At 52.7% G+C, this 26,472-nt stretch overlaps 2 protein-coding genes across 10 annotated transcripts in view; one reads left to right on the top strand and one right to left on the bottom strand.

Moving 5' to 3' along the window:
- Positions 1-965: 965 nt before the first annotated feature.
- Positions 966-16,252, bottom strand: DEXI (Dexi homolog). The gene is made up of 2 exons (XM_006041111.4): positions 14,778-16,252; positions 966-1,613 (listed from the first exon to the last, which is right to left on the bottom strand). The coding sequence occupies exon 1, from the start codon at positions 15,213-15,215 to the stop codon at positions 14,928-14,930; it is 288 nt and encodes a 95-aa protein (XP_006041173.1). The 5' UTR covers positions 15,216-16,252; the 3' UTR covers positions 966-1,613; positions 14,778-14,927.
- Positions 16,253-17,815: 1,563 nt separating this feature from the next.
- Positions 17,816-26,472, top strand: part of CLEC16A (C-type lectin domain containing 16A) — a 233,291-nt gene continuing 224,634 nt past the window's right edge. For 4 of the 9 annotated variants that reach the window (XM_025275226.3, XM_044935683.2, XM_044935682.2 and 1 more), the window contains exon 1: positions 17,830-18,229. In XM_025275226.3, the coding sequence (XP_025131011.2) occupies positions 18,150-18,229 (80 nt within the window). In that variant the 5' untranslated portion in view covers positions 17,830-18,149. Of the gene's footprint in view, positions 18,230-26,472 lie in introns of all 9 variants that reach the window. The other 5 variants (XM_044935684.2, XM_044935688.2, XM_044935686.2 and 2 more) reach the window with 4 other exon arrangements.

Here is a 26,472-nt window from a genome sequence, read left to right as displayed (position 1 = left end):
TCCCAAGCAGAAATACTGCAGGGGGTTGCCATTTCCTCCTTCAGGGGATCTTCTAACCCAGAGATACAACCCATGTCTCCTGCACTGGAAGCAGAGTCTTAACCACTGGGCTGCCAGGGAAGTCTTGTCCATGCACTTTTAAACACTTGCTTTTCTCTTTAGGCTTCTCCCCCAAAGAAACGTCTCCCTCCTTCCGCTCCTTTTTCTCAAAAGTCTTCTGTTTGCACCTCTCAGCACCCTTTCTTAGAATCACCTGAAGGCCTTTCCTCTCCCACACCTCAGTCTCTTCACCTATAGAATGGAGCTGACCAGCCACTCCTTGTTAAACATGGTATGTACATTAAGGTACTTTGCAAAGCATCAGGTGTTCTGCAAACTGGAGAGAATTGCTGCAAGTGGATCTGACAGTCATCCGTTTGCTCTTTCCCTCACCTGCTCACTCCCCTCATCTCTAGGGGAGGTCTACCAGGCGCCAAGTGGTTGCTCAGCGGTAAGGAATTATGCAGGTTTGATTCCTGGGTTGCAAAGATCCCTTAGAGAAGGAAATGGGATTTCCTGGAGTGTATTCTTGCCTGGGAAATACCATGGACAGAGGAGCCTGGTGGGCTACAGTTCATGTGTCCAAGAGTCGGACACAACTTAACCACTAACCACCACCACCACATGCCCAACACAGGGGATCCCCACCTCCAACTTCTCTGGGATTCGGGCCTGATTTTCAGCTTGGCCATCAGGCGTTTCCCACCACACCCGAGATGGGTCCTGGCTTGTTAGAGGCTTGTGGACGCCAGGAGGGGGCCCAGGTGGGACTCCCACACCAGCCCAGCTTGGATAGACCCTCCAAGCCCCACTGGATCTCCAACTGTGGAGGTCCTGATTCTTCTGCCCTTTTATCAGAGGTTCTGTGTAAGGACTCCTTTCCCAAATCTCAAAGGAAAAAAAAAAAAAGGCAGGGCCCCCAGGGGTTGGAGTTGCATACATTTTTTAATTAAAGAAGTTAGCCTCCTAAGTATTGCTTTTACAGGTTTATCGAAGTCAAGTATTCATACCACTCACATTTTCCAAAAATATTTCTGGCCGGAGGAGTGGCTGTCCCCACCCCTGGCACAATGTATCAGTTCTGGCAACTTGATGGCGAGCAAACAACTTGAAATGAATGAGTCCAAACCCCACCCTCAGCCCCCCAGGTGTTCTTTTCCTTCCGAGTCTCTCTCGGAAGCAGTCGCTGCATCTAGGCCCGGCCTCGGGACAGACCCCATAGGGCTTAGAGCTCCACTGGCATCAAACAGCTGGGAGTCGCTTTTGTGTATGACGTCCTCTCTCTCCGAAGGTTAAGTGGGGTAAGCAGGTGCAGCCGGGGGTGGAAAGCAGGGAGGCTGACTCTGGCTGGGTTCATGTAAACATCCACTGAGATGGCGGAAGGTCGGAAGCCAGGGCGAGGCTGTGTGCACGCCGCCACAGGCAGGCGAGGTCTCCGGGCACCCCTGCCTCACCCTCTGGGCGGGGGCACGTGCCTTCCGGACCTTGGCGTCCATTCTCAATCTCTCTGTCCCACCGTCCTGGGCCCGGACGGGAACCTCTCTGTTGGCACGGAGCTTTCGAGGGGAGCAGGCCTGGCAAGAGGGACAAAGGGGCGTTACTAGCACCGAAGCACTGACCTACCCCCATCCATCAAGAGGTTTGAACTTGGGGAACCACCAGGAACCTCGACCTTAGGCTGGCGCTGCTGTCCTGTAACTTTTTTTTTCCTTTTCTGGGGTGGGCCATTTTTAAAGTCCTTATTGAATTTGTTACAATATTGCTTCTGTTTGATGCTTTGGGTTTTTTGGCCAGGAGGTATGTGGAGTCTTAGGACTTCCCTGGTGGCTCAGAGGAAAAGAATACGCCTGCAGTGCAAGAGATGCAGGAGAGGTGGATTCGACCCCTGGGTCAGGAAGATCCCCTGGAGGAAGAAATGGCAATCCACTCCAGTACCTTTGCCTGGAAAACCCTACGGACAGAGGAGCCTGACAGGCTACAGACCATGGAGTCGCAGAGTTGGACAGGACTTAGCACAAATGTGGGGAATGTGGGATCTTGGCTCCCCGGCCAGGGATCGAGCCCTTACCCCCTACACTGGGAGAGGTCTTAGCCACTGGACTGCCAGGGAAGTCCCCTATGATCTTTTATTAAAAAATCTTAATGTGTCTGGTTTCTAAGGACCAGGCTGGAGAAGCAGTGCAGTTTCACCTGGGAGAGGAAGGGCTATCTCACTCCTGGCAGAAAATCCCCAGGAGGGGCATCTCGGGAGCTTAGGAAGGAGGGGGTAGCTTGCTCAGGGTCGCCTGGGGTCAGCTGGCTGACATGAGCTCCAAGGAGTGGGCAGGGCTTGGCAGCAGCTCCCACCCTGCCGGGAAGATGCCTCATTGCCTACAGGAAGGCTGTGGCCACAGCCAAGCTACTCAGCAGCCCCACCTGGCCCGTCTTCCCAGGGCACAGCATCCTCCCCATCTGGCTCCCCCCGGGTCCTCGTTTCTTGCCCCCCCCTCTCTCTGGGTCCAGCTGTGCCTGCAGCATCTCACATTCCCATGCCCACCCCCTTACAGCCCCCACGAGTCCTGCCCCAATTCTGAGTCTCACCACCTTTGATGCCGGCTCAGACTACTTCTGCAAATGTCATCAAGCATCACATAAAACTCAGACATTAGGAACTTCCCTGGTGGGATTAATAAGAATTGACCGTTCAACACAGGGGACATGGATTCGATCCCTGGTTGGGGAACTAAGATTCCATATCTGCAGGACAAGTAAACCCACACAGGCTTTGGGCAATGAAAATCCTATGTGCCCCAACTAAGATTCGATGCAGCCACATTAAATAAATATTAGGAAAATAATAATTTAAAAAACTTATACGTTAAACACATGTATTATTGTTCATCAGGAGTTACTGATATTTGGGGCAGGACAATTCTCTGACATGTGGTAACACCAAAAATGCCCGCTCATTCCATTTCCTAGGGCCACCTGAGGGGACAGAACTGCTTCTGCTGAGAACCATGAATGTCCCCACTTTATAGGCTACAAAACAGAGGTTCAGACCTGTTTGAAGTTGGGACCTGCCTGAAGTTGCTTAACTGTGGGAGGCAAGGCTGACATGGGAATAGTGATAAAGATGGAGACAGTTAACCATCAGGGCAGGTACCATCTCCTGAGCTTTTACTCTGCACCATGAGCCCTAGGCAGAGTGTGGGTGCTGCACCCAACTTAGTCCACTCACCCTCCCGAGGCACCCTAACCTGGCAGCTTCCAGCTGCAGGGACCCACCTCTTTGCCTGAGGCCTCTCTGCCTCCAGAGCCTGCTTGGGCTCCAGGCTGCAAGTGCAGGCAGAGCCAATATTTTTCCACAGCTGCCTTCCAACCAGTAAAGGCCAGAAAGCTGGGAATCAATACCCCATTCCCTGCGGGCTCATGCAGAAAAGAATCCGCCTGCAATGCAGGAGACTCAAGTTCTATCCCTGGGCTGGGAAGATCTGGAGAATGTAATGACACCACTCCAGTATTCTTGCCCTGGAAATCCCATGGACGGAGGAGCCTGGTGGGCTCCAGTCCATGGGATCACAGAGTCAGATGTGACTGAGAGCCTGACACTTTCACCCTTCCAGCTCTCGTGTGGTGGCTGGAGTGACTCTGAGCTACATTCTCCATTACACTGCTTCCCAGAGCTCCTGAGCAGGACTGAGCCCAGGGCCGTGGAGGTGACCTGCTAGATGATACATTCCTTTCTGGTCTCACTGCCCCACTCCACATCAGTTAATTCCTGGGCACAGCCTGCTAAGTTGCTTCAGTTGTGTCCAACTCTTTGCGGCCCTACGGACTGTAGCCCCCCAGGCTCCTCTGTCCATGGGATTCTCCATGCAAGAATATTAGTGTGGGCTGCCATGCCCACCTTCAGAGGAATCTTCCTGATCCAGGAGAAGATCTTATGTCTCCTGCATTGACAGGTGAGTTCTTTACCACTAGTGCCACCTGGGAAGACCCTGGATCACTTCCCAAATAAACAATGTGCACTGGAATTGTTTGCTCCTGGGGATTGCACACCTGAGATGGAGCATCACACGGGTCATTTCATTCAACCCCCCTAACACCTCAGGAGTTAGGTACTATTATGATTCCATTTTACAGATGAAGACACTAAGGTTCAGATGGAGTAAGAAACTTGTTTAAGGATGCTCAGCTCTCCAGGACTTTTTCCACTGGAGATTTTAAACACTACATAACCTCACGCGTCATGTATGCCAGGGCCTGACCTGGGCACTGGGGACCAGGATGAGCGTAGTCTCTGCCTTTGAAACACATCTAGGGAGCAATTGCAGCCTAAGGTAACATGCTGACCCAGGAGGAAGCACAGGGAATGGATGGAGCCGAGTCTGGGGAAAGGTGTGTATGAAGGACACGCCAGGTAGTGGGAGGACTGGTGACCAGGACCCAGAACCTCCTATAGTTTGGTTTGGGGTGGAAAGGGGTTGAAGGCTGGTCATAAGTGCACACGTGCTAAGTTAAGTCAGTCGTGTCTGACTCTTTGCAACCCCATGGACCATAGCCCACCAGGCTCCTCTGTCCATGGGATTCTCCAGGCAAGAACACTGGAGTTGGCTGCCATGCCCTCCTCCAGGGATCAAACCTGCATTTGTTGTGCAATTACAGGTGGGTTCTTTACCACGAGTGCCACCTGGGAAGCCCAGCCCTGGGGGAGACACCGAGAGGTTAGCAGGGGCCACATCAGGTCAGTTTCTTGTGTCCTCCGCAGATTCATTTAGGACTCAGCTAGGAACACATCCTTTCACTGCTCAAGAGACCGTCCGCAGCTCCCACTGATGACCCAGGACCTGGCAGGCCGGAGGGGAAGCCAGGGCTGCAACCAGCGCAGCGGAGAGCTCCAGCCTCCAGAAGTGTTCATGAGTTCCCCTTCCATCCCACCAGGAGCCCACCTTCTGCAGACCTCCCTCCCCCATGGGGACTCTGGGTTTCCCTGTGGCGGTCAGTGTGGAGCTCCCCAGACCTCTGGCATCCAGGAAAGCAGAGCAGATTGTTTATTCCAATTCAGCATTACCAGGGCTCACTCACTCTCCAAGGCAGGGGAGTGAACTTGAGCCCATTTCAGAATTGGGGGGAAGGGCTGTTAGAGAACATGGGACCCCCACTTGGAACAGGACCTCACTCCCCTCCCGATGCTCATGACTGCAAACAACCTAAGTCCCAGGCAAGCGTCAGCCTGGCTAGTGCGACTCTGTCACACGTACTAACTTCCGGAAGGAACAGGCTCAGGCGCCAGCTCCCGCTAGGATTCACTAAGGCCCCCTGTTCTCATTGTTCATCTGCAGGGTCACATTCTATTTATGGAGAATGATGCCAGTCTTCCCTTTCTGATAGTAATACCATAAAGATCCTCTCTTTCCACCACATTAATTTCACTTTAAAAAGAGAGCCTCTGGTTTGAAGATAGTAACTGCATAACCCCGCTGGCTCAGATGGTAAAGAATCTGCCTGCAGTGCAGATCTGGGTTCCATCCCCGGATCAGGAAGATTCCCTGGAGAAGGGCATGGCTACCCACTCCAGTATTCTTGCCTGAAGAATCCTGTGGACAGAGGAGCCGGCGGGCTATAGTCCATGGGGTCACAAAGAGTCGGACATGACTAAAAGACTAACACTTGTGTATGTTTAACTTGTGTTAACTGCATAAATAACAGTTCAGGTAACAGCTCAGACAATGAGCAAATATGGCAAAAATTGCTGATGGTATCATATGAGGTTTGGGAGACCCTGATCTGGTCACTCCAGAGAATGAAGGGACCCAGAGAGGGCAGTGACCTGTCCTAAGTCACACAGCACACTGAGGACAGAGGTGTGGCCCCAGGCCTCTATTGGTGGGAGGATGTCCTGGCTCCTCTCATCCGTGCCACACATTGCTGCTGTTAGAGACCAACCTCCTCGTTTCTTTGACTTGCAAATCTGGTCTCACAGCAAACCAGCTGACAAATTATCAAGCACTTGTGTTCACTTTGTACTATCTGCTGCAACTCATGGCTTAGCTCATTTATTCCTCAAAACCACCCCAGGAGGTAGAGCCAAGGAGGACCATCATCCCTGAATTGCAGATGGGGCTCAGAGAGGTTAAGTTAACCAAGCAAGGTCACACAGCTCATAAGTGGCAGACCCAGGATTTGAACCTCTGTGGTCTGACCCCATCGTCTTTCTCAGTTCCTCTTGGCACCTAGTTCATTTCTTTCCTCTGGCATCAGAAGCCCGGGGCTGAGAACATTCCGAGGCTGCAGCTTAGAGAGTCTAGGCAGTGGGTTCTCCCACCTCCTGAAGTCCTTAGAGCATGACCAACAATTCATCAGCTATTAGCTTTGGGTGTTTTCTCTTTCTGAAACTGTAACCTTTCCTTCCAGGCCACTCCCCAGACCTGGACAGAAGGAATGGCTGGCTGGTTTGTCATCAGAATGATAGTTGGGCACTTAATTCATCTTAAGAAACAATGTCTCAGTCTGGTTATCTGTGGGGAGACGCTTTGAGATCTGTCTTAAAGGTGACGGTGGGGTGATGCTCTGGACGTGTTGGAAGAGAATTCTTTGTGCAGTTGGGCTGTTCCACTCTCCTGCTCCTCTGGGATAGCCCGGGTGAGGTCTGGAATTGGCCAGTCTCAAGTCCTTCAGGCTCTGCCCCTTCCTAGCTGTGTGACCTCAGGCAAGTCACCTAACCTCTCTGGGCGTGTGTCCCTATCTGAAACAAACTGCTGGCTGTTTGTTACAAGGATTACATGAAACTGTGTTGGTGGAATGCCTGCAATACCCAGCACACACGGCCCCTCCCCTCCATGTCCCCACCTGTTCTCAGCTAGGAAACACACAGGGTGGGAATGGGGGTCTCCTCGGTGCAGGGGGTCTTCTAAAGGGGCAATCCTTCCGTCCTTCAAAAGACCCTGCCTGCTGGGCACCCACTGCCCATTCCTCCTCCTCCACGTACCCACCAGCCAATTAAAGCCGTAAAGACAGACGCCAGCAGCTATGACTTGCCCAGGGTCTCCGCTGCCATCTCAGCATCAGGCTGCGCACAGGAAGGCCTCTGCCATGTCTGGTGGATGAGTGCGTGGCTGGAAGCGGGAGGGCGAAGGAAACCTCGCCTGTCTGCCTGAGTCCAGGCTCCTAGGGGAAGCCAGGGTCCTGGCCGCTTTCTCCAGAGGGTCTGGATGCTGGTTTCTGAGTCGGCGGTTGATGCCCCTCAAGCACAGGTGCTGTGGTGATTCCTCATCAGGAGCGCCTCCAGCTGGCCCGAGCCCCAGGCTCCATGAGGCCTTCTGAATCCTTCCACAGTCAAGAACCACCTGAACTACTGGCCTGTTTCTCCCCGGCAAATTCCACAATTGTAAAAGCAATCTTATGTCATCATCGTGAATGAAGAAAAAAAGACCATTTGTCATAAACAGAAAGCAATGGATAAATGCTGAAAGTGAAACCATTAATTCTAGCCAGATACCTCTGGTCCTGCAAAAAGGGAGCCTGGGCCGGGTTCCTCTGCTCCAAAGTGCAAAGCAGCAGGTGCCCGAGATGGGGCAGGGCATCCACAGCCGGCCTGCACTAGGCGTCGGCGTGCTCACTGCCTCCCGGGGACGCCTGCAGATGAGGCCTCACTGGGAGCACTGGGAGTGTGGCCAGGAGGCGCCACGCAGCCCCCTCACAGCGGGGTGTCTGGGCCGAGTCCCTGAACCTCCCCAAGCCTCAGTTTTCCGCCCTGTCTAATGGAGCTAATAATGAGCCCTGCCCCACCTGTTTCATGGGGTGATGCTCAGGGGAAACTGGAAATGCAGTTATTTACAACCACCGAGCCAAGGCCCCTGGCAGGAAGGACTCCCAGGAATGGAGCTTGCCCCTCAGGGGGTGACTGACACTGGAACCAGGTCCCAGCCACCCCCAGGCTTGGGGCAGGGGCTGCCAGCTACGAGGATACCAGCATCACCTGGCTCCCTGGGCACCATTTACCACCACCCTTGGACTGCTTCAGAGGCTGCCCAACAGACATGCCCTCCTTGGCAACTGGCCCCCACAGAGAGGAAGGGGGCCCGAGAAAGGGGAAGGCTTCTTGGGCCGACCTGCTCTGGGTCTGACACACCACCATGACTGATGGCATCCCTGGCAAGAATCAACTATGGGGCCATCACCATCTCACCTAATGTGCAAGAGCCTTTCAACGGCTTTCACAGCTCAGTCGTGTTTGACTCTGATACCCATCAGACTGTAGCCCGCCAGGCTCCTCTGTCCAGGGGATTTTCCAGGCCAGGATACTGGAGTGGGTTGCCATCTCCTCCTCCAGGGGATCTTCCCGACCCAGGGATTGAACCCTCGTCTCTTGCATCTCCTGCACTGGCAGGCAGATTTGAGCTCTTCAACAGGGGCCACTATTTTCCCCATTTTACAGAGAAGGAAACTGAGGCCTGGGGAGGTGAAGGCCCTAGTCCAGCTGGGACTTAAACCCAAATCTGACTGAAAAGCCTCTAAGCACCAGTCTTAAGGGGTCCACGGAGATGGCCTGGGATAAACCTGAGAGACACCCAGGGAGCCAGTGACTGGCTTTTTGGTTCTTGGCCAACCATTATGGTTACCTGGAGAAGAAAGTTCCACTTTGATGGTAGAGTTTATCACATGACAGTTGCTAACTTGACTTTTTGACAAAGAGCTGGGGGCCCTGTGCCTTTAGCTGGCTTTAGTATTTGTCCAGAAGTTAATGACTTGGCACTTAGTATTTTTATCCATGCCAAGTGATGCTGGTTTTCTCTTTTCAGTGACATAAACAGTCTTTTAAAAATAAATTCACATGAAAAAGACAGATTTTTAAGAAATTAAGCACTAGAACAAACATACTTCATCATAAACTGTAAAGGGAGGAACAGGAACTCTGCAGCAGAGAGAGGTGGTAGGCAAGTCCGTAACCAAGTGGTCAGAACTATCATCTCCAGGAATGAGGCTGCCAGACACCACGTGTCTCCTGATGCGATGTACTCAGGACACACGCTCACTTCCCTGTGGTATTCCTGCCAAAAAGGACACCATCTGAAGCTAAACTCAGGAGTAAACATCAGACAATCCCAACCGAGAGACAGTCTACAAAGTACCAGACTCGCATGCTTCAAAAATGTCAGTGTCATGAAACACACAGACTGAGGGACTGTTCCGACTAAAGACGGCATCAGAGACATGACGGGGGATGACCAGGGCGACCTGGGATTGGCTCCTGGGCCTCAGCCCCCTCCCCGCCCTCCCTGTTTTTACTGAGAGGACACTACTGGCACAACTGATGACATCTGAATAGTCACAGCTCACACTGGTCCTGAGGCTGTTATCAACATTCAGTCTGTTGGTTTTGACAGTGGTACTATGATGATTTAAGTAAATGCCCTCATTCTAAGGAAATACACACTGAAATATCTAGGAGTAAATGAACATATTATCTGCAGTCTGGTTCAGAAAAATATTCATACATGTACACCTATATATACACATACATGGAAGCATGTATATATATATACACACACATGTGCACAGAGTAAGCATTTTGTACACATGAACAAGCGTGGCAAATATGAATGCATGCACTTGGTGAATTTGGGTGAAGTGTATATGGGAATTCTTTGCAACTTGTGTAATTGTGAAATTATTTCAAAATAAAGTTTAAAAAAAGTAACTCAGACCAAGGACCAAGAGAATATCTGAGGCAGGCCTGGCAGAGCCACAGAGGGGAGCTGGGAGCCCCTCTGCACCCTCCTTCAGCGCTGGGTCAGGGCCTTGGCTGTCTTGCTGGCTTTGTACCCCTGGTGCCTCACCCCCCTTTCCAGGCCTCAGTTTCTTTCTCTGAGACATGGGGGATGCGGCTGACTGTCCTTTTTATTGTGGCCCTGGTTTCCCAAAAGCAAACTATGCTTTCAGAAGTCCCAGGAGGGGAGGGTGGCACATAAACCAGGGATACCAATGCTCAAGTTGACAGGAGCCCTCAATTCTGAGTTCAGGAAACAGAGGCAAGGGCTGTGAGGGTTTCCCTCGGATGAAATCTCCAGTTTGCACAACTCAGGCAATGAGGGAATGGGGCCCCCGGCACCTCAGCTGTCTTGAGACACACATGGGGGTCTTCACCTGTCCAGTGGGGCAGCAGGCACACTTCCCAGGGGGCCTCAGGGCAGCACAGCCCTGAGGCCGCAGGGCCTGGGGGCGCACCCATCTTCCCACGTCACCACCACTTGTCTCCCTCCCACCTGGCTCCCCCGTCTGCCCTGACCCCTCCCCGGAGCTCCACCGCGGCCTCTCCCACCATCTGAACCTATCGTGTGAATCCCGGAGGGAGGGTTGGGTTTCCGAGCAGGGAAGCCAGATGCCCAGCCTGAGTGTTCTGCTGATGGCACAGGCCAGACTGCCACCAAGAGACAAGGGCAGGTGGGTCAGGAAGGAGCTGTGGCACCAGTCAGAACACTGATATCTGGGAAACCCTGTGATAAGCAGACCTAGTCCGCCTACCCTTAGCTCCCAACCTGGCCTCCCCCAGGCTATGCTGACTTGGGCAGCAACACTCTCCAGTCCCTCCATTTCCAGTGCAGAGAGCCTCTTCTCCCTCTGCGCCAAAAGAGCGCTGGCAGGCAGAGGCTGCTTTCATCAGGAACCAGGACAAATCAATCCAGCTAAGCTGCCTCCGCAGAGGAACTGCTGGGACGTGAGGACTCTCCCCAGCGCCTGGGCCAGCTACAGCGGCCCTCTCTCCTAGGAAGGAGCGCCTGGTCCCCAGTCCCCGCTCCCGGGCAACGAAGAATACTCGAGGAAAATCACAGCCACGGCTCTCCAGGTCGGGTGGCCTTAGAGACCACAGGGCGATGGAAAAGGTCTCTTGAGGGCCCCAGGCCAGCCAGGCAGAGTGGGAAGTCTGCCCTGGTGGTCCAGACCCGGACCCGCCCAGCACTCAGGCAGCCAGACCCCTCTTGCTCATGAAAGATGAGAAAGTGAAAGTTGCTCAGTCGTGTCCAGCTCTTGGCTACCCCATGGACTACACAGTCCATGGAATTCTCTAGGCCAGAATACTGGAGTGGGTTGCCGTTCCCTTCTCCAGGGGATCTTCCCGACCCAGGGATGGAATCCAGGTCTCCGGCATTGCAGGTGGATTCTTTACCAGCTGAGTCACAAGAGAAGACCGTCCTGCTCATCGTGGGATATAAATATGCATACTTGAGGGTTTGTGCAGGTTTTTACATTCACAAGGGCCTGAGTGTACAATAATAGTCGTTAATTTTCATGTGTCACACACATAGGGGAAGGTCTAAGAGCTTTACATCTATCTCATTCAACCCTCAGAATGAAGTAGATGATGATCCCTGCTTTACAGAAGAGGAATCTGACACCTGGGGAGGTACTGTAGCATGCCCAAGGTCACAACTAGGATTGGTATTTGAACTTAGGTCAACTTGAGTCTAGGCACTTTGCGACCCCATGGACTGTAGCCCGCCAGGCTCCTCCGTCCATGGGATTTCCCAGACAAGAATACTGGAGTGGGTTGCCACTTCCTCCTCCAGGGGATCTTCCCAAACCAGGGATCAAACCTGAGTATCCTGCACTGGCAGGTGGATTCTTTACCACTGAGCCACCTGGGGAAGCCTAATACTGCCTCCTTAGATAGGTGCTCAACAAGCATTTGAGAAACTGAGTAATGTGGAAAAAAAGAGGAAGCAAAAATAAGTGCACCTTTCATGCTGAGATCACCCTTGTCCCCCATGCCTGGCGAGCCCACATCCTTGGTCAGTGTTTCCTGGATCGGCCTGTGTGTAACAGGAGACTGTGTCTACCTGAGAAAGAGCGAGAAGGAGCAAGATTTGACTACTGGTATTCTTCTGCTTACGAAAGACGCCAGGAGAGGAGGTGCAGTCAGATCATCTTTCATCTTTCCCACAGGCTTTTCTTGCTACTAGCCACCCCTCCCCAGCTGGAGTCTGGGCTTCTTGTCTTTGGGACCTAGGCCACCGTGGCTTGGCTCTGGGACTGAGCAAGAAGGCACGCTGTGCCTGGTTCCCACCACTTCTCCAGGCACCAGTATTTCCCACAGCCCCGGGCATCCCCACCTGCTGGAGTCAGGCCCTGTCACTTGGAAAGCTTTGCAAGGGTGTCCTTGAGATACACTTCCTGGTGTTTCTGCTCAAACAGTGTTGGCTGCAAAGTATGCCGAAGCATTTGGGCTTCGCTTTTTGGTCCAGAGAGTGCCAATGTTTTCATTTGGAATGGGAAGTGTTGCAGTTGATGTGGTGAAGAGATAAAATAAGACATTCATCACCAAGTTGCACTAACTGTAAGTCAAAGGCTTGGTTGGGGGCGGGGATTCATCTTGGGATCTCTAGGGCTTGGCAGCGGAGCGTGTGCGCATGCGTGCTCAGCGCTTCAGTCGCATCCGACTCTTTGCGATCCCATGGTCCGTAGTCCACTAGGCTCCTCTATCCATGGGATTTTCCAGGCAAAGATACTGGAGTGGGGTGCCATTTCCTCCTCCAGGGCATCTTAGCCACCCAGAGATTAAACATGTGAGAGCATTTGTTGAATGACTCAATGAGTGAATACGAAAAGGGCCTAGAACCAGGCATGGTATATCACTGACACTCAGTACAGGTTCTGAGTGGATCCCATAGGTTCTACCTCCAAAAGGCATTCTTGCTCTGTTTATGTTTCTCCATCTTCACCAACTTTGCCTCATCCAAGCCTAGATCACCTCTGGCCTGAGCAACTAACCAGTTCCTAACTGGCTTCCCAATTTCCACACTTGCCCTTATGGCTCATCCTGCCCACAATCACCAGTTATCCTTGCAAAATGTGGACCAGAATTGTGTCCTTCCCTGACTAAAACCTGATGACTTTCCATTGCTTGTGGCCGTGGCCTCAATGACTGAGGCCCCATCCACCCCACCAACCTCTCCTGGGGCTGTTCTGTCGCACTGGCCTCCTTGAAGTTGTTGGAAGAACCAGCTCTCTCCCACCTCACGACCTTGGCACTAGTGGGTCCCTAGGCCTGGATTGCTTTTCTCCAGATCACGTGTGGCTCCTTCCGTCAATTTAGGGCTCAGCTCAAAGGTGTCACCTCTTCGGAGAGGCCTTCTTTGAACCCCCTGTCTGAAGCAGCCCATCTCCCAGTCTTGTTTCACTTATCCAGGCATTTACTGAGCAATTACTAGATGCCACGAGCTGTTCTAAGCGAGGAAATAGTAGTGAACACGATAGGGGATGTCGCGCCTTTCTACTGTAACTCTCAAAAATCTCACTGTTTTGTTGGGAACCTGCTTGTCTTTCTCACCAAGTGCCAAGAGGCCTGGGTCTGAGTCTCTCTTGTTCACTGTGTTCACACAAGCACACTAGGTACTGGGTAAACATCTGTTCAAGGAAAGAACAAATCGATGGATGGATGGCAGGCAGGCCGCCCAACTGGATAGGTATGCAGAGCAGCCGACACACGCTCCACCGGCACTCGGCTCTTGCTAAGGTCTCCCTGAGCTCAAATAAAGCTTTCTTCGAAGAAATCTCACTGTCAGCCCCCCAGGTTGACACTGCTAGTATGTCTTGCCCACTGCTAGTGTGTCCTGCATCACCCTCTGACTATGGTCATCTAGGCTAAGCCAGGCAAGAGGAAGGGGTAAACGCAGCATGCTTAGGGTGAGTGGCATTAATGCCCATTTTCCAAAAGGAGCCCCTGCCCACCACCTCAGTGTCCCCTGCCACTGCCACTCAGGACAGTGCCTAGCACACCCAGCTGAAGGGCTCAGCTGAGAAATTCCTGCACGTCCCCTGAACCCTCACCAGAGCCTCTCTCATCTAGGCCTGCTGCCTCTCTTCCCGGCCGTGACTTTGGCCACGTCTTCCTCCTTGCTGGATCTTCATTTCCCTCCCACCAACACACAAGGTGGGGCCGGACACAGCTTTCTGGTGGCAGCCCAGAGGCAGGGCTTTAACACCTCAGCGCAAGGATCCTGTAGTTCCTTCTCCTGCTGGTCCCCAAGCCCCTTAAGTTTGCCTTGCAAACACAGCAGGCAAAGCCACCGCAGCACCAAGCCCCAGCTGGCCTCCTCTGTGAAAGCAGCCTGCGAAACTGGCAGCCCCTGCAGATTCAAGCTGCGGAACTGATGAGCTGGGGCGCCCTGAAACCTGACTCCAAAACGGGAGCCTAGCCAACGCCAAAGGAAGTACAGGGTTCTTTGCTGAAGGAGGTTTCTCCTCTCACAGCATCAGCCGGGAACCCTTGCTCTAAGTCCCCACCCAGTCCTCCAAGGGGCCATAGGACAAAGGTGATCAGTGTCTGGCTTCCTCCCTCTTTTAACACTGCAAGTCTTCACCTTCCAGGACTAGTGGAAATCCCCCAAAAGGCAAGGTCACCATCGATGCAGGCTAAGGACTGGGGGGGTGAGGGTGGGGAGGAGTTGACAGGCCTGCCTCAAATGGACTTGGGTGCAAAAGCTTTCTCCCTAAGCTGTGAAGTTGCTACTATGGCTAACCAGGAAGCCACTCGCGTCCTGCGTCCCTTCCCTTCTTCAACAGCTGTCACCTTCGCTACGGGAAGCCTTCCAGCCCTGACTAAGGGCCTAAGAAAAATCCAGCCGTTCCCGTCATCCAAACAGACCTGGACTGAGAAATCAGAGGCCTGGGGGAAGGGTGTGTGTCCGGCTTGGGCTGCCCCCTCTTCCTCGCCAGCGCCCCAGCCCGCCCTCATCCTGCGCAGAGAGGGCACTTACAGGCCTCGGAGGCCGGAGTGGGCCTCGTCCCGGGGGTCCCATCCCTGGCCAGGTGGTGCCCTCAATCAACAGCAGCTGCATGACCTGGGCCCCGGTCCGGGCCGACGGTTGCGGGTCGTGGGGAGAGCGGCGGGGGGAAGGCAGCCGAGCCTACTCCAAGTAACCATCGAAGACGTCGAGCTCCGAGTCGGCGTCGTAGAGGCCCGAGCCGGGGTCGGAGAGCACGCCGAGGTCCACGAGCGCCTGGTCCATGTCCTCGGGCAGGAAGACGAGGCCCACGTTGAGGACGATGTACTCCATGAGGAAGGCGTAGTACAGGATCAGCACGTTGACGAAGAACAGGCCCACGTAGAACATAGAGGGCAGGAGCGGCGGCGGCACGGAGGGGACCAGGGGGCCCAGAGCGTCCAGGTGGGCCGCGACCCGGGCGCCGGGCATGCAGCGGGCGGCGAGGGCGGCGGGCGGCGGCGGCGGCCCGGCGATCCAGGCGAGCTCAGCCGCTGCGGCGCCCCGGCGGCCGGCGCGGGGGCAGCTCAGCCATCCAGGGGCTCCCCGGGGCTGGCCCAGGCGGCCCTGGGCCCCGGCGGCGTGCCCTCAAGAGATGTGCGTCGGTCCCTGCTGACGCGCCCCGGCCCCTGAGAGATGCCAGGCGGGTCACCCCACCCGCAGAGGAGGCCACACCGCACTGTCGACCCTTCCAGCGGTCAAGCTGGGCCCCCCCACCCCCTCCCCGAAGTGGCCGGCGGCTGCCCGGGGCTCCTCCGATACTCCCGGCTCCCGCTCGCTGGCCCTCCAGGCGCCTGCGGGGACCCTCCCCACCGCGACTCAGCGTCAAGGGCTAGTCCCGGCGACGGTCTCTTCAGCCGCTCCCGGCCGTTCCTTGATCCCGCCCGGCGCCCGCGAAGGCGATGCGCCCATGGCTGCGGCCGCCGCGTAGCTCTCCAGGTCGCATTCCGAGCACCGCCTCCGGAGCAGCCCCGCGCTCATTGGCTCGCCGCCCTCATCCCCGCGCTCATTGGCTCGCTCGACGCCTGTGCTCATTGGCCCGAGACTTCCGGGGGCGGATACTGCCTCGCTCCTCCCCTCCAGGCGCCGGCTTCTGAGTCGCTTTCGCGATTCCGGACTCAGGGAAGATCTCGAATCCGATTCGCTCTGCGGTTCCGCGACAGAGTAGGGAGAGGGGAAAGACTCAGAACACGATTACAACCGAGAAGTATCCTAAGGCTACAAAAGCTGAAGATTTGAAATCGTGAGCTTCATCAGCACCCTGCTGGACTTGAGTATTGGCGCCACGCCTTTTTGGGACTCAGTTTACCTGTTGAAAAAGGAGGCAGGGTGGGGGTCGGGGACACTGGACCTCACCAGTGAAAATTTTGGCCTTTCCGAAAGTGGCAGTTTTCCACGGTGGGGAAGATCAATCGGCGCCCCGTTCGTCTCTGCAGATTCTGGCTGCTTGGAAGATCCACCCCTCGGCGGGGCGGGGCGGGGCGGGGGGAATCTGCATAATAAAATTCAGGGACAGCTGAGTAAAGAAACTTCCCAGCAGGTCAGACCTGCAGTCGTAGGGTTGCTTCTTGTTTTTATTTTGTAAAACGTGTTTTACAGCAATAATAACGAACGTGGTTAAGCATTCAACCAACCAAGAAGTTCACAGAAAAGTGAGTCTCTTCCACTCGCTGATTCCCCTCCTCAGGGGCACCCCTTGTACATCCTTCAGGAGACTGACTGACCTTGCCCAAAGTGCCTCCCAAAGCGGTTTCAACCAGACTTTTAAATCTCAGGCCTCCCTGAGCTGGGTGCTTTACATGCATTGCTTAATTGGAACCAGCTGGGGGAAGTGCAGTATGTTACCCATTTTTACAGACTAGGAAACTGAGGCCCAGAGAAACAGAAGGACCCTAGAAGCTGCTGGGCCTGTGTATGTTTTGAGGCCAGAACTTGCGCTTTTTTCTCCATGGCTCTCTCATGCCCCTTTAAATGAATTATAGAGCAAACCATTAATCCTCCAACTGCTGAAGATGAAACAAACCTTCATTCATTCACTCTGATATTTGAACACCTATTACGTGGCAAACCTTGTGCTAGGTATTGGGGAGAACACTGGCCCTTAGCCCAATTCTGTCCTGAGCACAGTTAATGGGACACAGTAGACCTTAAAGAACTGTGAGGGGTAGAAAAGGGTGAATGGTGAACAGGGCAGTATCGCCTCCATGGAATTTCCCACTTCCAATCCAGGAGAGAAATTTAGATATATCTTCTGGCCTGGTGTAAGAAGTTGGGTGTTTCCTTATTTTTTAAAATGTGGGTGTTTTGGAAATGGCATGGATTTGGGGTGAAGACCAGAGAAATCCACTGAAAGAACAGGACGTTCAGTTTTGGTACACTGTTGCTCGAAGGCCTTTCAATATTTATTTTTTAACTCAAGTAGAAAAAAAGACTGTGAAGGACAAACCAGGCTGTTAACGGTTTGGTGAAGTTTTGTTTCTTGGGGCATAAAATTAAGGGCGCCTGGGTTTGAATCCTGGGTCTGCCACGTACTAATTATATGATCTTGGATAAGTTAACCCCACTGTGATTCAAATTCCTCTTAGGTAAAAAGGGGATAATAAAGGTACTCATAGGGTTGTTGTGAGAATTAACAGCATGTGTAAAGAGCTTACGGCAGTGGCACACAGCATACGCTAAGAACAGCTATTCTTATTCTTATCATAAAGGTGAAAGTGAAAGTGAAGTCGCTCAGTCGTGTCCGACTCTTTGCGACCCCATGGACTGTAGCCTACCAGGCTTCTCCCTCCATGGGATTCTCCAGGCAAGAGTACCGGAGTGGGTTGCCATTTCCTTCGCCAGGGATCTTCCCGACCCAGGGATCGAACCCGGGTCTTCCGCATTCCAGGTAGACGCTTTAACCTCTGAGCCACCAGGGAAGCCCGTCAAAAACGTAATAATTGCTAATACCGTGGTAACTTTCATTCACCTATCTTCACAGATACACTTCTCAGGGCTCCTCCCACCCCTAAGATACTGCGGACTCCCCTCCTCTCGCCCCGCCTCTTTTCCACGGCCCCGGGCCCGCGGTTGCGTGATGCACGTCGGGCTTTGTAGTTCCTTCGCAGAGTCCCGTCCACGGGGGCCTCGCGAGCGAACTGCATTTCCCAGCATTCCTCGCGGCGGCCGGCCGTAAAGCGCGGCGGTCGAACGGCCGGTTCCGGCTGAATGTCAGTGCGGGGCTGTGGGCCGGGGAGGAAGGTGGTTGGCGGTGTCTTCACCACCCGCGCCGCTGCCTCCTCTGCTTGTGCCGCCGCCACGGGCGCCCAGCCGGTCGGCCGCTCGGGCATGAGACCGTGAGGCGAGCGACTGGCCGGGACCGCCGAGATGTTTGGCCGCTCGCGGAGCTGGGTGGGCGGGGGCCATGGCAAGTCTTCGCGCAACATCCACTCCCTGGACCACCTCAAGTGAGTGTATTGGGGCAGGAGGGGGAGGCCGCGGGGCGGGAGCTGGGGGTGGGGGCGCTGGGAAGGGTGAAAGCGGAGGCGGAGGGCAGAGGGAGGCGCTCGGGGAAGGCTGTGCGCTGATTAAGAGCTATGGCTCTGGACATAGGGCGCCCGGCTTCGAACCCCGACCTCGTAGCTCCTCTCTTATGTGACCTTGGGCAAGTCGCTCCGCTTCTCAGAGTCTCAGTATTACACATGCAGATTTCAGTTGGATGCAGACCTCGTTCTCGCCGGGGCTGGACGATGGACACCAAGCTTCCCCGGGGCGGTATTTCTTAGGCTGGACCGCTTAAGGGGTCAGAGGTCTGGATCCTGGAGCCAGACAGTTGTGGGTTTGAATTTAAGTGCGTGAATTTAGGCCTCAGTTTCTTCAGTTGTAAAATGACTATAGTGACACAGCACCTGCTTTCTACGATGGTTTTGAGGGTAGGGTTAGAAAATGTACACAAAGGTGGAAGCTTCTACCAATGCTCAGTAAAAGACAAAAATTTAAAAAAAAATCCGAACTAGTTTCTTAGGGGAGTATGAAGAGTCAGAAGTAGAGCTCAGGGGGAGGTAGGTGGCAAGGTGGATCTGGGAAGCAAGAGTACACAGAGTGGCTACATTCAGATCCCGATTTCATCATTGAATGGCTGTGTGACCTTGGCCAAATTGCTTCACCCTTCTGAGACTCGGATTCCTCAACTGCAAATAGGGATGGTGAACACTGTGCAAAGATTCTGTAATGTTGTGCGTGTAAAGAGATTGAGCCAGCGTCTCTTATACAGTAGGCAGCTAATAATGGTAGCTGTGTTGATCAGTGGGGCAGGCCCTTCCCAGACATCCCTACCTAAAGTGCTTCCCTTGCCCCAATTCCTTTCTGTTAGATCTTTCTCTTGATTTCATTCATTTGATTCATCTCCACTACCTGCAATTATCCTTTGTGTTTTTACCACTTTGTGTCCATTACTAAGCTGGTACTTCCAGGAGGGCTTGTTTTGTTCACAAGCTGTATTCTCAACATCTAGCTGTGTGCCTGGCACCCAATAGAATCTTGACGGATGCTTAAAGAAAGAGAAAAATGACTGAATGGGGAGAGGTGCAGAGCATACAGGCAGAAATTAGGATTTTTTGAGGTTGGGGGGGAGGGTTAATGGAAAATAGGGGTTTCCCTGGTGGCTCAGATGGATAACAATTTGCTTGCAATGCAGGAGACCCAGGTGTGACTCCTGGGTGGGGAAGATACCCTGGAGAAGGAAATGGCAACCCACTTCAGTATTCTCACCTGGGGAATCCCCATGGACAGAGGCGCCTGGCGGGCTACAGTCCATGGGGTCGCGAAGAGTCAGACACGACTGGGCGCACATGCACGAGCGATGCCGTAATTCTCAGCTGTGCCTTTCTAGCAGGGAGCAGGCACTTAATAAATATTTGTAGGTCTCAAAGAGTGGGAGTCAGGAGGAGTCATTACGTAGCGAGGAATGGTTTTGTGGGGTTGGGATGAAAGAGGCCATGGGGAGGAGAGAGGCCAGGGACAAAGATGGGGCTGTGTAGGGAGGCTGGAGTCTTAGATGGGAGGGCAGCTGGACGGGAAAGGGAGAGGCTTAAGGATTTCAGGAATTTAGGCGCTGGGTGGATGAGGCTGAGAAGGGGTGGGGGTTAGCTAAGGGAGGTTGGGCATGTTGCCAGCACCCAGGTGCCTGCGGGCTCTCGCCTAACTCTGCCTGACTTGAGCCCTTTTAAATTACTTTGGTGATTATCGAAGGCATGTTCAGCGCCAGGTGCTTGTTAAGGACTTCCTGTGTGTTATTTCCTTTAGTCCTCACAAGTCTTATGAGTTGTTGGAAGTATTATTGTTTCCATTTTCTAGAGTGGAAACTAAGGTCCGAAGATGTTAAGTCACTTACCCATGGTGACAACAGCTGAAAAGCATCAAAGCCAGGATTTGACTTCAGGGTTTGCACTCATTATGCTGTCTTTTTGAGTAAAAATCCTAAAAGTCAGTTTGGGAAGACTTTCAACCTGGCTGAGTCTCACTGCCCAATGGGGCATCTTGGCAGTCTGGCCAACCAGGGAATGATAAAGGATTCGGGTTCCTTTGAAGTATCCCAGGAACTGCCCAGGTTCATTGTTTAGGTCACAGCGCCTGTGGGGTGCTTTTTGGAAACCTGAGTTGCCTGCCCTGGATCGGGCAGATCAGCTTAATCCATATTATAGCCTGAAGAACCTGCCGATCTGTGTATTGGAGGGGGGCTTAGAAGATCCCAAAATGACCTGGGAAAGAATGCTGTAAACAGTGCCATAAACAGCACTTGGGCACAGAACAGCCCATTTCCCGAGGAAGCTCTCAGGCTGGTGGGGAAGACAGAGAGCCAGTGACTGTGGTTTGACAAGTGCGGGGGTCGCTGTGGGTTCAGGGCTCTGGGGGAACCCTTCTTGGGTGCTCTCTGGGAGAGGCAGCCAGAGTAGAGCAGTCAGGGACAAGCAGGAGCCCCACGTGGGGCTGCAGGATGTGGGAGGGGGGCCTGGGGTATCTGGAGTGTGGAGGTGGGGCAGCAGTTACAGGACACAAGGCTCGAGGCAGAACAAGGCTTCATCTGATACACAGGGTGACAAACCATCCCGGGGGCCTGGACTGAGGGGTTTCCCAGGACGTGGCGCTTTCGGTGCTAAGGCCGGGAAAGTCCTCGGCAACCAGTACGCATCGGTCACTCCACCAGTGATCGGTCACTCCACAGGTGACAGTTCCTAATGCACTCTTGCCCTGACCTGGGGCAGTGCGGGTAGAGAAATTAAGATACTGAAATGAATTCAGAAGGACAGTTTGCCGGGGGGGGCACACAAAGCATCTGGGAACAGGCTTCCTTTTTTTTTTTTAGTGTTTATTTTTTACTGTGCTGGGTCTTCGTTGCTGCATGGGCTTTTCTCTAGCTGCGGTGATTGGGGGCTACTCTCTAGTTGCGGTGCGCGGGCTTCTCATTGCGGTGGCCTCTCTCCTTGTGGAGCATGGGCTCTGGGGTGCCGGCCCAGTAGCTTCAGGCTCTAGGGCACGCAGGCTTCAGTAGCTGTGACGCACAGGCTCTGTAGTTGCAGCTTGAGGGCTCTGGAATGCAGGCTCAGGAGTTGTGGTGCAGGAGCTTAGTTGCCCCGTGGCATGTGGGATCTTCCCAGGCAGATTCTTAGCCACTGTGCCACCAGGGAAGCCCTCCCCACCCCCCTTTTTAAAATAGACTTTACTTTTAAGAGAAGTTTGAAATGTACAGAACAATTTAGAAGATAGTACAGAGACCTGGAAACCTTTTCTGAACCACATTATTCATAACATTCCTAGCTTTCAAACTGGAGAACAAATTTTTCTTGTAAGATAGGGTTTTACTTCTGCTAAATAGTGGAAAGCTGTGTACTGTGGTCTTTGTCTACTGAATGGAGTTAGTGGTTTAGTTGAGGCAGATTGAAATAGTAAGAAGTGGCTTGCTGCACATCATGGGGGGTTTATCGGCCAGACCAATGGCAAGGCTATCACATGGACGAGCAGAACCTTGGCTGATGGAGTTGCCTGATCGATACTGAGGCATCCCCTTCACTAGGGACTGCAAGTCCACAAACGGCTGGAACTTTCTTGTTGTTGGGTTGGGTCGTTGCCTTAACTCTGATCTCCTTTGGGTCTGGGTTAAGATTCTTGGTTGCAAATGATGGAAGCCCCTCTGGAATCACCTTCAGCCCCAGATGGATCTGATTGACTCTTGCCACTGAACACACTGTCCTAGCTAAGCTGTGGCTGAGTCTGGGTGTTCAGACGAAGTTGTCAGTATGTGCTTCTTCCCACCTCTTGTCTCTGCTTTCTTCTCGGTTGGTGTCATTCTCAGAATGCTCCATTACATCCAATCAGCTTGGCAACCCCTGCGAAAAAGCAAGCTTCTTTTCTTAATGCTTCCGGCAGAAGTCTGGAAGTGAGCATCGTTGCACCGACCTGGGGTCTCCTGCCTGTCCCTGAGTCAGTCACTGTGGCGGGGGCATGGGTGCTCTACTAGGCCCTTCCCTGGAGTCAGGGTGGCATCAGCTCCTTCCAGGCCAGTGGGCAGAGAATGAGAGAAAGGGATGGTTCAGCACCGGCAAATGAAGAAGAGGAATGGACGCCCAGCAGGCAGACGTTCACCTGTTCTTGGTATGTTCAACTTTTGCCTAAGATTGTGCAGATTATTTTCAGAGCTCGGGGCGCTGTATAGCCAGATTCATTTTCTCAGAATATTGTACTCATCATATCACTCTTTGAGGCACCTGTTGGTGTCAGGTCTAAAGTTCCTCCAGGCCTTCTGAGTGCTCCAGGCTCCGTGCCCACCTGTCCAGCTTGGGAGCATAGATGGAGACCCTCTAACCCTGGCTGGCGAGCCAGGAGCATCCTCGGTAGGCAGACAGCGGTTTACGTGGAGATGTAAAGGATGAGCGGTTGTTCCAGGCAGTCAGGGGCTGGAAGTGGGGATGCTGCAGGCAGAGGATGCAGCGTCTGGGAAGCCTGCGGCAGGGAGGCAGGCTGTTAGGTGAGGGGAGCAGTCAGGGCAAGACGGGGTAGAGGACCCGAGTGCAGAGCCGTGGGACGGGAGAGGCCACAGAGCCCAGGTCCTGCTGAGGAATCTGGACACTAGGCTGAGAGCAAGCGGGGAGCTGCGTGCTCTGGTCTGGCCTGAGTTTGGAGGCCGAGCTGGAGGGGCACACCCTCAGGACGCCTGCTGTCTCCTACGGACAGTCAGTGAGGGTAGCACGGCCATAACCCAGGGATGTTTCTCGGGCCTTTTCACGCTGACGGCTCTTCTCTCACTGACTCTTACACACCCCTCACCTGTCTGCACTGTGCTCTCTCCCATGCCTGTCAGTAGGACTCTGCACTAGTACTGCCACGCCCTGGGTTCAGTCCCTGATCAGGGAACTCACAGTGAGCCACGTGGCACAACCGTGAAAAAAGGAACCCCCACAGATCTCACTAATTCCTCCATAACAGTCGCTCTGGTGACTTCAGCCAACAAGATGTTCCCGCCCTCTCTGACTTCTCCTGCTCTCGCCTCCGCTGTCCCACTCAGCACATTATGCAAGCTTCTCATCGCCAAAGGTTCGACCAGCTGGAGGTGCTCTGGGCGCTTCAGGCTGGATGTCAGATCTCAGCTGTGAGTTAGATCCCCAGCACGCCTGGCCCGGGTTCCTCAGGTGTGTCCTTTCACGGTTGGAAATGATCTTGAATATGTGTGTGTTTGTTTCTCCCAAATTTGACCGTGAGCCTCAGGGGGACAGAGACCCGGGCGGCTTGTTCCCCAGGGGAGTTGTCAGATGCCAGGACAGGGCCTGGCACACAGTAAAAGATCAGCAGGAGTTTGTCATAGGACGTACAAAAGAGGCAAGTGCTGGCCTGCCTCCTCTTGTTTTTTTTTTAATTAATTAATTTTAATAGGAGGCTAATTACTTTATAATATTGTGGTGGTTTTGCCATACATTGACATGAATCAGCCACGGGTGTACATGTGACCCCCCACCCCATCCCAAACCCCCCTCCCACTCCCTCCCCATCCCATCCCTCAGGGTTATCCAAGTGCACCAGCTTTGAGTGCCCTGCTTCATGCATCGAACTTGGACTGGTCATCTATTTCACATATGGTAATATACATGTTTCATCGCTATTCTCTCAAATCATCACACCCTCGCTTTCCCCACAGAGTCCAAAAGTCTGTTCTTTACATCTGTGTCTCTTTTGCTGTCTCATGTATAGGGTCATCGTTACCATCTTTCTAAATTCCATTTATATGTGTTAATATACCGTATTGGTGTTTCTCTTTCTGACTTAGTTCACTCTGTATAATAGGCTCAAGTTTCATCCACCTCATTAGAACTGATTCAAATGTGTTCTTTTTAATGGCTGAGTAATACTCCATTGTGTATATGTACCACAGCTTTCTTATCCATTCATCTGCTGATGGACATCTAGGTCCCTTCCATGTCCTTGCTATTGTAAACAGTGCTGCGATGAACATTGGGGTACATGTGTCTCTTTCAGTTCTGGTTTCCTCGGTGTGTATGCCCAGCAGTGGGATTGCTGGGTTGTATGGCAGATGACACCACCCTTATGGCAGAAAGTGAAGAGGAACTGAAAAGCCTGTTGATGAAAGTGAAAGGGGAGAGTGAAAAAGTTGGCTTAAAGCTCAACATTCAGAAAACTAAAATCATGGCATCTGGCCCCATCACTTCATGGCAGATAGATCGGGAAACAGTGGAAATAGTGTCAGACTTTATTTTGGGGGGCTCCAAAATCACTGCAGATGGTGACTGCAGCCATGAAATTAAAAGACGCTTACTCCTTGGAAGGAAAGTTATGACCAACCTAGACAACATATTCAAAAGCAGAGACATTACTTTGCAACAAAGGTCCATCTAGTCAAGGCTGTGGTTTTTCCAGTGGTCATGTATGGATGTGAGAGTTGGACTACAGAGAAAGCTGAGCACCAAAGATTTGATGCTTTTGAACTGTGGTGTTGGAGAAGACTCTTGAGAGTCCCTTGGACTGCAAGGAAATCCAACCAGTCCATCCTAAAGGAGATCAGTCCTGGGTGTTCTTTGGAAGGACTAATGCTGAAGCTGAAACTCCAATACTTTGGCCACCTCATGCGAAGAGTTGACTCATTGGAAAAGACCCTGATGCTGGGAGGGATTGGGGGCAGGAGGAGAAGGGGGATGACGGAGGATGAGATGGCTGGATGGGATCACTGACTCGATCGATGTGAGTTTGAGTGAACTCCGGGAGTTGGTGATGGACAGGGAGGCCTGGCGTGCTGCGATTCATGGGGTCGCAAAGAGTGGGACACGACTGAGCGACTGAACTGAACTGATGGCAGTTCTATTTCCAGTTTTTTAGGGAATCTCTACACTGTTCTCCATAGTGGCTGTACTAGTTTGCATTCCCACCAGCAGGGTAAGAGTGTTCCCTTTTCTCCGCACTCTCTCCAGCATTTATTGTTGTAGACTTTTTGATAGCAGCCATTCTGACTGGCCTGAGATGGCACCTCATTGTGGTTTTGATTTGCGTTTCTCCGATAATGAGTGATGTTGAGCATCTTTTCATGTGTTTGTTAGCCATCTGTATGTCTTCTTTTGAAAAATGTCTGTTTAGTTCTTTGGCCCGTTTTTTGGTTCGTTTATTTTTCTGGTATTGAGTTGCATGAGCTGCTTGTATATTTTTGAGATTAATTCTTTGTCAGTTGCTTCATTTGCTATTATTTTCTCCCATTCTGAAGGCTGTCTTTTTACCTTGCTTCTAGTTTCCTTTGTTGTGCAAAAGCTTTTAAGTTTAATTAGGTCCCGTTTGTTTATTTTTGCTTTTATTTCCATTACTCTGTGGCCTGCCTTTTCTTAACAACAGTTTGCTCTTGCCTGTTTGGGCACAGGGCCTGGGCTGGAGCTGTGACTTTTTCTAGGGTTAAATGCTCCCTGGCATCTCAGACCTGGCCTCACTTGCCGGCCCAGTTTGACATCTTTCAGAAGTGATTCACTGGGAGAGGCACCGCCTGTGACACCTTCTCCTAATCTTCTAGCCTGCGTCCACCCTGCCTGTAGCTTCTCCTTGCCCTGCTGGCCAGAGGGCTGGATGCTGACCAAGTGGAGGTTTTCAGGACACAGAATGGAACCCTCTGGGAAGTGTCTGCCCTGGTGCTGAAGAGGCCAAACAGCCCCAGGCTCCATGTCCTCCCACCCCAGACATTGTTATCTGGGGGATGGGGTGTGCTTTGGGGAAGTAGATTCCTAGCCCCGCCCAGGCCCTATCCTTCCTCTCACGGTAACTGACACGTAAGTGCATGGTGCTTGTTCAGTTGCTAAGTCACGTGTGACTCTGTGACCCCATGGACTGCAGCACGCCGAGATCCTCTGTCCTTCTCTTTCTCCTGGAGTTTGCTCAAATTCATGTCCATTGAGTTGGTGATGCTATCTAGCCATCTCATCCTCTGTCACCCCCTTCTCCTTTTGCCTTCAGTCTTTCCCAGCATCAGGGTCTTTTCCAATGAGTTGGCTCTTCAAACCAGGTGGCCAGAGTATTGGAGCTTCAACTTCAGCATCATTCCTTCCATTGAATATTCAAGGTTGATTTCCTTTAGGATCGACTGGTTTGATTTCCTTGCAGTGCATGATACAAGTCATAAAACTTGTATGAACTTCAACTTAGTACGTCTGCCTCTGAAGTGGATATAATT

This window comes from Bubalus bubalis, chromosome 24, assembly GCF_019923935.1.
Source record: "Bubalus bubalis isolate 160015118507 breed Murrah chromosome 24, NDDB_SH_1, whole genome shotgun sequence".
NCBI classification, from domain to species: Eukaryota; Metazoa; Chordata; class Mammalia; order Artiodactyla; family Bovidae; genus Bubalus; species Bubalus bubalis.
Note: the sequence above shows the minus strand (reverse complement) of the source record. Positions and strands in the feature narration are given on the sequence as shown.